This window comes from Gobius niger, assembly GCF_951799975.1.
Source record: "Gobius niger genome assembly, chromosome: 20".
NCBI classification, from domain to species: Eukaryota; Metazoa; Chordata; class Actinopteri; order Gobiiformes; family Gobiidae; genus Gobius; species Gobius niger.
This window is the reverse complement of record NC_136871.1, coordinates 3,885,439-3,895,896: the sequence shown is the minus strand read 5'-3', so window position 1 is coordinate 3,895,896 and position 10,458 is coordinate 3,885,439. Positions and strand designations below refer to the sequence as shown.

Below are 10,458 nucleotides of genomic sequence, written 5' to 3'. Positions count from 1 at the left end.
CAAGCTAACGGTCAACAGACACACAAACACAAAGGCAACAGTCATAACTTTGTAATTAACTTTCATTTACTTTTTTTTTTTACGTAGAAAACCGAACAGATAAGCTTAAGGTGTGTGCTGAATTAAAACGTAATACATATTTACAAGGTAATTGTCCGTCGCCTTTTCGCAGAAGCCATTGTGCAGAACCTCTTTTCCCGTTTCGTCTTTGTTTCCTGTCGGAGCTTAATGCGGGACGGACGTGTTGGGCACAGCGGCTTGATGCCACGTCGGAATTTGAAGGGGGACCACCTATTCATTCAATACAAATAAAACAGTTTTACCTGCGTGCGTTTTGGACCTTAATCAGCTATGGTAAGGAGTCAAGTTATCTTTTAAATGTTTAACACGGAGACGTCTGATCAGCGTTGCCGTTAGTAGCCTCCTCCGCTCAGATGCTGACGTTGTAGTTAGCATTAGCCGGTTAGCATCCCGGCTAAACTGTAGTTAAAAACCTAACTCTGTAGGCTTGGTGTTTATTTAGCGAGCACATTTCCTCATGTGTGTGCATTTTTCATTCCAGGTGTCCGTAATTAACACGGTGGATACATCCCACGAGGACATGATCGTAAGTTTTGCTACTGAACTACAGCAAACACAACAAACTTGGCAGGCACAATCAATAGAGCTGATAAATAATCCTCATCCACAGTTAAGCAGATCGTATCCATGATTATTTGCTGCTTCTCTTTGATAAGATGTTTTTTCCCTTTACATTGTCACCACTTCATGACTTGTTACGTGTATTTTTTTTATTTACTTTGCTTATAAAAGTGATTTAACCTCTGAACCCCGACCCGAATCGAGCAAAGTGTCAAACTAGCAACATGAGATGAAACGAGTATGAAAATGCAACAAAAAAAGCAGCAGAAAAGTGACAAAAATGTGATGAAAATATGGCACAATGTCACAAACGCATCACAAAAGCAATGGGTAAAGCTGAACTGGAGAAAATGCACTTGTTTAAAGCAGGGGTTACAAGGTTAATCCCTCCACTTCACAATTCTGCACTGTTATTGATTTATACTTTATTTGATAATCAATCTAGGACATTTGGAGTTTCTGCTTTAGATTAAAATGTTGTGTATATACGCTATAGAGTGACTGGTAACTTGTGTCATTTCAGCATGATGCCCAAATGGACTACTACGGGACGCGGCTGGCCACCTGCTCCTCCGACCGAACTGTTAAGATTTTTGACGTCAGGAATGGAGGGCAGATATTGGTCGCAGACCTCAGAGGGTAAGTATAAACAGAAAACAGTTTTGATCTTAAAGGAATTGGCCACCGTGTTTACATACTGAGATATGTTCTTACCCGAGCTGAGACAAGTTGATGCATAACTGTTTGCAAAAAGACCAAAGACTTTGTTAGCATTTAGCCTCTCCCAGCATATTCCTATAACTTCGCCCAGCTCCAAACTGGGCGAAGTTAGAAGCCAAGCTGTTCCTCGTTTTCACTGTTTAAATACAGTTACGTGAAAGTTGCACAAAATGAAACTTGAATTTTCTAAGCGGATTAAAAGGGGCGCTATATTGTAAGGCGTAATTATACCTTAGAAGTACCCCTTTTTATCCGCTTAGAATATGGACATGTTGCATTTTGTGTAATTAGACTTTGATTGTGTAACTTTTCACGTATCTGTATTTAAAGCAGTGTTAATTTAATAATAAAACATATTTAGTTTTAGTCTTAGTCTTTTGACGAAAATATCTTCAATTTTAGTCTAGTTTTAGTCGACTAAAATTGCAAGTAAATTTAGTCGACTAAATTTAAGACAAATTTATTTGTAAATTTTTGCTGATAATATTCATTATAATCATATTTAATCTGGTTCCTCTGCTTCATGGAGCTGCTCCACAGGAACAAAGCTCAGCCAAGCTTTAAACAGTATTTACAGCCTCGTTTGAGTGAAAAAAGATGCATCTCCATTGTGTAGTTGGATGTACAATTGGCTTTTTGCACAATGTGGCTACGCTAGTTCCTCTGAGCTGAAGTTGTGGGCGCTTCCTGTCTGTATTAATTTCCATTAAGATGAGCTTAGACCCGTTCAAATCATCGTATTTCCTAAAGATTCTGTGGTGGACAGTGAGTTCCTGGTAGATGATCACTTCCTGCAGGTAAACAAGTTGCTGTACAGTGTAATTTTTTCAGCGGAGGAGACGTCCATGTTTATAAGGATCAGTGAGTTTGTCTTGAAGCTAAAGGCTAACATTAATTTCATGCATTATACAATTTGAAATAGTGTATATAAACCATCATTTTTATCTGTATTTTTATTTATTTTTAAATAATAGCATGTTAGCCTTTAGCTTCAAGACAAACTATCAATCCTTTATGATCACAGGTGTCTCCTCTGAACTCGTTGCAACCTACATCAAGGTTTGAACACACAGTAAATGATATATGATCTACCAGGAACTCACTGCTAACCACGTAATCCTTAGAAAATATGATTATTATTCCAGCAGGTCGGAGCTAATCTCTACAGGAAAAGAATACAGACAGGAAGTACTGGCGCTCACCACTTCAGGTCAGAGGAACTAGCATAGCCATACCGTGCAACAAGTCTTCTGTCAGTGTAGTATTTACTCTCACGGACAATTAATAAGTAAACAAACGCAACATGCCCCGACACCTGCATTGGCGCTTACGGCCTCTGGGGCAAGAGTTACTTGGAATATGCAGGGAGAGGCTAAATGCTAGCAATGTCTTTTGTCTATTTGCGTGACTGAGCGCACGCACAAAGACCAGACCGTTACGCATCAACTCATCTACGCTCAGGTAAGAACATATGTCGTCATGTAAAAAAACGGTGGCCTGTTCCTTTAAGGCGAGACACGGCAGGTGAAAGTATTGATTTTTCACTCAGTGGTCGAAGTGGAGATTTTTATCTATTTTCCTCCCTTTACATCTTAGTTTTCATGTCAGACATAAAAATGACAAAACTCACCCGCATGATGTTTATTTTATGATGTTTTGTCTGTGAGGTGGGGGCGACCCGGAAGTAGCTGCTGCGCCGCGTAGAAAGGCCGTCTTTCCCGCGGGTTTTCATTCATAAATATTGACAGATTTTACATCCACGTGTCCTGCTAAGGGGCCCCGTGATGACGCTTTCACCCAAATATGGTGTTTTTCCTCCTACGAGACGCTGGAGCGGGAAAGTGGAAGAACGGGCCGAGCATGCGCACTCGCTACAAAACTTCAGGGCTGGTTTTCTCTGAATGAGAGAAGCCGCACTCGAGCAGAGCCTGAGCCCTTATAGAAGCTCCCACAGACTCCAAACTTTACAGTCTGAGACTTGACAATATTTTGAAGGTTTTTTCAGAGGGATTTTTTAATATCTAATTCCTAGCCTGATTTATTCAACTTTGAAACCAAAAAAACAGGCAAAATTTGAGTTTTTACAGATTTTTTCAAAAAACAAAATATCCAAAATCCCCTCTGAAAAAATCTTAGTTGCTAATATGTCAATAAAATAAAACCATAAAATTTAATCTGGCTCAATTCATTATTTTGATTTCGTTGCCCAAAATATAGGCAATGTTGGCCATTTTAATGCTCAAAATGCCTTATTTTTATGTGAAAACATAAAATGACAGAAAAAATGCAATACATTTTTTCTCATATTTATATCTGTGATGTTCAGCAAAAGTTTCAAATTGATATCTCTACATTTTTTTTTTTTCCCTATTCACCTGCAGTGTCTCGCTTTAAGTCTTATTGCAAACTACACCTGGTTAAACAAGTGAGTAGAGTTTGCAATCTTGTGCTGTATTTTGTGTAGCTTTACCGTGGGAAAGCTGAGCATTACCCAGCCCCATAATCAGTATATATGTCTTGCTTCCAGTATCGTATTAATTGCATATGCTTTTTTTCCTGCAGCCACGAGGGTCCAGTGTGGCAAGTAGCCTGGGCTCACCCGATGTTCGGAAACGTTTTAGCCTCCTGCTCCTACGACCGAAAAGTTATCATATGGAAAGAGGAGAACGGCACGTGGGATAAGATGTACGAGTACACGGGGCACGAATCGTCAGGTTGGTTTTATTAATGGTTGAGATATACGGTCAAATCAGAATCCAACCTGTTTTACTTAGAAATGTGCGTTAATGTTTTTAATTTTGACTTTTTTTGACTTTTGTTTCTGCAGTGAATTCCGTTTGCTGGGGTCCTTATGAATTTGGTCTAATCTTGGCTTGTGGCAGTTCAGACGGAGCCATTTCTCTTCTCACTTTTACTGGGGAACAGCAGTGGGACATAAAGAAGATCCCCAATGCACACACTGTAAGTTTTGTATAGGATGTTACAGTTTGTGCTTGAGATAGCGGTAATAAAGTAAAAGTACATTTAATACATCAAGATATTGCTGCATATTTACAAGTTTGTGATTCGGATATTGACCATTTTTCTTCAGTCTGGCACATTTCTTATTTAATAGACTCACTGTTGACCTTGCATTGTTTGTAAAGACCATTAAAGGAATAGGCCACCGTTTTTACATACTGAGATATGTTCTTACCTTAGCTTTGACGAGTTCTTTAGGACCTGTCTGATCTTCCCCCGTGCCTTCAGTCATGTAAACACAGCGCAGACGGCGTTAGCATTTAGCCTCTCCCTCTCTCCTCTATAGCTCCAAAACAGGTCAAGATAGAAGCTACCAAGCTCTTCCACGTTTTCCCTATTTAAATATGGTTACGTGAAGTGTTCCACTACAAAGTATAATTACACAAAATTAAACAATGTGGATTTTCTAAGTGGATAAATAATAATAATAATACCAGGAGTAGTTTGGCATCCGCACAGTAAAGTAAAGATTACTGCGCAGTAAAGTGAAGATTACTGCGCGGATTTCGAATTACTCCTGGTATTATTACGCCTTACAATATAGTTCCCCCTTTTATCCGCTTAGAAAATCCACATTGTTTAATTTTGTGTAATTATACTTTGTAGTGGAACACTTCACGTAACCATATTTAAATAGGGAAAACGTGGAAGAGCTTGGTAGCTTCTATCTTGACCTGTTTTGGAGCTATAGAGGAGAGAGGGAGAGGCTAAATGCTAACGCCGTCTGCGCTGTGTTTACGTGACTGAAGGCACGGGGGAAGATCAGACAGGTCCTAAAGAACTCGTCAAAGCTCAGGTAAGAACATATCTCAGTATGTAAAAACGGTGGCCTATTCCTTTAAGTGGCTGATTTAGTTTAGTTTGTTCTCATTTAGTTTGTTCTCATTTCTTACAGATCGGTTGTAATGCAGTGAGTTGGGCTCCCGCTGTGGTCCCCGGCAGCCTCATCGACCAACCGACGGGACAGAAACCAAATTACGTCAAGCGCTTCGTCTCCGGTGGCTGCGACAACCTTGTCAAACTCTGGAAGTAAGTGTTGTGTATTTGGAGTTCAGAACATGCAGGATATTTGCACTGTGCTGTTTACCTGTAATGGCCTTTAGGGAGGAGGACGGTCAGTGGAAGGAGGATCAGAAGCTGGAGGCCCACAGTGACTGGGTCAGAGATGTGGGCTGGGCTCCCTCCATTGGCCTGCCCACCAGCACCATCGCCAGCTGCTCCCAGGTATGATTTAACTAGTACGATTTTTAAACAGTCCACCTTCATTACTGTTCTGTGTGTGGGTGTTGTTTAAAGTAGCCCATAATTTAAACTGTAGATTGTTAATGACAGCTTTTCTCAAGCATAAGATAGACCCAGACCATTTATCATGATATTTGTAGCACCACAGCATATTCCATGTTATAGCTATGGGCAGATGCCATGGCTCGTTTGAAAGATGAGACTCTTAAGCTCTCAGTAGGTGAAGACCCTTTAATTCTACGTGCCTTAGTTCCTGAGAATTCAAAAGCTAAACAGAGGCTTTTTTTTTAAATTAGAAATGGAGATATGTATGTGTTTTATGAAAAATGCACCATTTGAGATTCTGATACTTGTATTTCCGGTTCAAAGGACTTGTGTGAAGTACATATAGTTTTACAGTACCACCAACAGTACGCTCGGCCTGGCCCGTGGTGGAGATGGAGCTTTATCCTCATTATGTTTTTGGCCTGGCGTGTGGCCTCCCCTGATTTTCATGATGATCCGAGTCAGGCCTGTTTCACACCGCACGCCGAGCTCAGAGCCGAGCGCCCTTTGCGGCAGAACTACCTCGCGGCGAGCGGCGTGTATCATACCGCCACGGAGCGGGGGCAAAGCGCCTAGAGTAGCATTGGACTCAAAACAACGTCTCGTGGTTTATTCTGAAGCAACACTATAATAATTATAAGATAGGAATACAACTGATATGTCTCCTGAACGTGCAAAATGTGTTTTAAAAAAAAAAATCAAATAAAAAAAAGAATTTAAAAAAGTAGGCATGGAAAATTATGTTATTAATATGCCTAAAGTTATATTGAAGTGTATTTCCTTATGTATTACAAGTACATGATTGGATAGACGTGAAATTGCCGTATAAAGTGTATTTTGCTCATTTTGGTGTTGAAAGCCACTTCGCTGCGCAGCCCACACGCGAAAGAAATGCGCTCGAGTTCCATTGTTGGTTTTGGGAGCGGAGGCGGCAGCGTCCCGAGCCGCTTCCCTCGGCACCGCCTCGGCGTGCTGTCTGTACACACAAGAGATTTCCCATCTGAACAACAGGGCGCGACTTGAAGCGCGGCTCGCGAATGCTAGCGCAGGCTGGTTCGCTCGTCAATTCGTTGACGAATCCGCGTGCGGTGTGAAACAGGCGTCGGGGATGAGTCCACCTTTAATAAGGTGGACTCATCCCCGTTTTCATTTTCCCTTCCAGACATGAAACTTCAGAGACTGCCACCTAATGGCATACCCGCGAAAGTGTACGATTGGACACAAATGCAGAAATAACATTCGAATGCCGTGTTGTGATTAAAGGCCCAGATCGTGACATTTCACACGTTTTTGGTCATTTATTTCAGTTCTGTTCATCACAGAGCTACCAAAACCACACGTAAGGTGTGTTAGAGTGTCTAGTGTCAATGTGTTAAAGTTGGGAAAAACAAAGGGTATGTTTGTACGTATTTGACCTTGTTGTGAGCCATGGCTATGTGAGTGGTCAGCATGGCGCCTCAGTGGTCTCTATGACGCTCCAGGATCAGTAGTTTGGAAGGTTTTTACTGCTGAAGGAGCCGCTCACCAGAAAACCTTTGATCCTGGAGCGTTGTAGAGCCGCTAGGTCACAACAAGGTCAAATACACACTAATGTCAACTTTTTTTTAGTTGCATTATGCACCTTTAATGTGTAATGTTTGGGCTTTCCGCTTGGTTCTAAATGATATTCCAGCATTTATAATTTGGACAAAATCCATGACTTATTTAAATTAAGTTCATGAGTAACTTCCGTCAGTCAAAGCTGCTAAAACAAACACTATAGTATGTTTGTTAACGAACTCACGCTGTTAGTGAAATATATATATCCATAATAACATAAATAAATACATTTGCTCTGCTTTGTTTCCAGGACGGCCGCGTGTTCATTTGGACTTGTGACGACCCAGCAGGAAACACGTGGACGGCCAAACTGCTGCACAAGTTCAATGACGTGGTGTGGCACGTGAGCTGGTCCATCACGGGCAACATCCTGGCTGTGTCCGGAGGAGATAATAAGGTAATATCAGAAAACAGACTAAAGGGATGTGTTATCTTTGTTTGATGTTTTTATAGTGACGTGGGGGGTCTTTGCTGTATCGTAGAAATGCTACTGGGATGCATAAAAAGCTCATTGTTTTTCTTTGCAAAAACAAAATCAAAAAGGCTCAGGGGATTGTATGGGATATTGGAGAAAGTCCTCAATGTCATGAGACTTTGTTTGATGTCGTTTAATCCTTGTCCATTTTGGGCCTCCTACAGTATCTTCCCAAAGGTGCTGTTCATGTCTACCATCACATTAGTTTACTCTTTTGGCGAACCAAGTCACATTTATAGATGCATTTTCTCTTTGTGTATGAAATGATTGAAGAAAACCTGCAAAACATTTAGGCCTTGGTGCATGTATTAAATTAAAGGGGGGGGGTATTATGCAAAATTGACTTTTTCAAGCTTTCCATCATGTTATTCTGTCACTCCCTCATTAAAAACATGGCTGAAGTGTTGCCTTGGCACATTCACGTATTTTTGAGTCATCTGTAAAAACTCTGATGGCGGCCATTTTAGGGATAGGTTTGCCTGAGTCCTCCTAGGAACGCCCCCACCTCCTGGAGACGCCTCCGAGCTTTCGTCACCAGCCGAGTAACCAACCACTAACCCCCTCCCCACTGATGCCACAGACAGCGTGTGGAGGGGGCGTGTCTAAAGGCTCAGAGGTTCTTAAAGAGACAGAGGCCTATTTCAAGACATTCACTACAGCCATTTTGAGAGAGACATTTTATACAAGGCAGTTATTCTAATTTACTGCATTTACAGACCACCTCTTAACTCCCGCCTGAACCGAGAGCATTTTCTCCAGTTCAGCTTTACCAAAATCCCGTAGGCCAGTGTAACGCCTCATTTGAAAGCTAAGACCTACAAAACTACATTGATCTTTTTCCTCACATCATCAGATTTTTTTTCATCACTTTTTTTGTTGGGCAGTCATCTCATTTTTGACTTTTTTGTCACTTTTGCGTAAATTTTTTTTGAATTTTTTGGTCAATTTTTTCTCAATTTTTCGTCAATTTTTTCTCCATTTTTTGTCATTTTTTGTAAATTTTTTGTAAATTTTTTGTCATTTTTTGTAAATTTTTCGTAAATTTTTGTCATTTTTTGGTACATTTTTTGTTACTTTTTCGTCCATTTTTTCCTTAATTTTTCGTCAAATTTTTCTCAATTTTTTTGTCAAATTTTTGTCATTTTTTGGTAAATTTTTTGTCAATTTTTTGTCAATTTTTTGGTACATTTTTTGTCAATTTTTTGTCAATTTTCATCCTTGTTTTCATCTCAGTTTTGTTGCTATTTTCACACCTTTTTTCCAGAAGCTTTTGGACTGGGGTAAAGCTGGAGAAAATGTGCTGGGTCCAGGTGGGAGTTAAGGGCTTAAAGAGACAGAGGCCTATTTCAAGACATTCACTACAGCCATTTTGAGAGAGACATTTTATACAAGGCAGTTGTTCTAATTTACTGCATTTACAGACCAACAGAAGGTTTGGTCATCATTGTAGTGTGATATAGACTGGTGCTATGTGATTGAAAAAAGCAGAATACCCCCTCTTTAAAGCAGATTCCTTTTTTGTTTTATACTGACACATTGTGGCTAATTTTGTCTATTTTTTTTTCTTTTTTGTTTTTTTTCAAGGTGACTCTTTGGAAAGAATCCATGGACGGTCAGTGGGCCTGCATCAGCGACGTCAGCAAAGGCCAGGGCGCCGTGTCCACCATCGCAGACACGCAGCAAAACGAGCAGTGACAATAAAACGGGGCCTTTACTTTCAAATCGATCTGAACTGGACTCTGGGACTGAACACCCTCCTGTACATCAAAACAAACTTGATTGATCATCTTTTTGACAGAAATACCGAGGCATGGTTTTATCAGACGCACTCCATGATACACAGGGCAAGCGCATGTCAATAAATTGTCTAAATAATTCTGCTCAGATTATCACATGTCCTTCCTGATGCAGCCAATTACATAAATACAAAAATACACTGCCTGGACCTCGACCCCATCGCTCGTGTCTTTAAATTTTGACCCATCCGAGATCTTGCTTTGCTTGTGTCAAACATTCCTTACGCTCATCTTTTATCTCGTCTTCAGTTTTTAATGAATATACCCCAAATATAGTATATTTAACTTGCCAAATCTTCACTTACTGCTCAGAAAAACCTTAGATATTGAAACATTGGTGACATTGTTAAAGAAAGGAGGCGTTTTTCAAAGATGTTGTGAATGTAATGTAAGTAAGTAGGTTTTTTTGTGAGCCCTCCACAGATATTCGCTCTCAAGATCCTTCACCGAATTAAGTATAAAACTAATAAAGGAAAGGAGACCACAACATCATTAAAAACGCAATAAATGTAATAAACAGACGGAACAATGTGTGCGGATGATGATGTGTATTTTTATGTCTCTGGTGGAAATTTCATTTGACGCTGATGTTTTCAAATGCAAAATAAAAGCCAGGGATGTTTTTCATATTTGTTTGTAATTAAATATTTGATAATGTTATACAGTGTAGTGTGTCTTTAACCCAAGTTTTATTCTTGCGCCGTGGCTTGAAGGTTTCTCACACGCTTTATCTTTTCTAATGCAATTTGGAGATGCTTGATTTCTGTCAGAGGTATTTTACTTTTGGTCAGTCCAACTTACTCCAATATAACTAAAGTGGGGAAAAAAGTATTATGTCTGTTCCTCATAGACTTTCTATTGGATTTTGGCCAAATACTTTGACCCCCCACTGTATCCTGACTAATGTTCATAATTTTG

General features: G+C 40.1%; 1 protein-coding gene across 1 annotated transcript; it reads left to right on the top strand.

Annotated features, from left to right (window-relative positions):
* The first annotated feature begins 217 nt into the window (after positions 1–217).
* On the top strand, positions 218–9,519 carry sec13 (SEC13 homolog, nuclear pore and COPII coat complex component). Its single transcript, XM_079579332.1, has 9 exons — positions 218–354; positions 563–607; positions 1,166–1,281; positions 3,925–4,076; positions 4,190–4,323; positions 5,279–5,412; positions 5,487–5,607; positions 7,520–7,666; positions 9,329–9,519. Exons 1-9 carry the CDS (start codon positions 352–354, stop codon positions 9,437–9,439), a joined length of 963 nt encoding a protein of 320 aa, XP_079435458.1. The 5' UTR covers positions 218–351; the 3' UTR covers positions 9,440–9,519.
* The last annotated feature ends 939 nt before the right edge of the window (positions 9,520–10,458 follow it).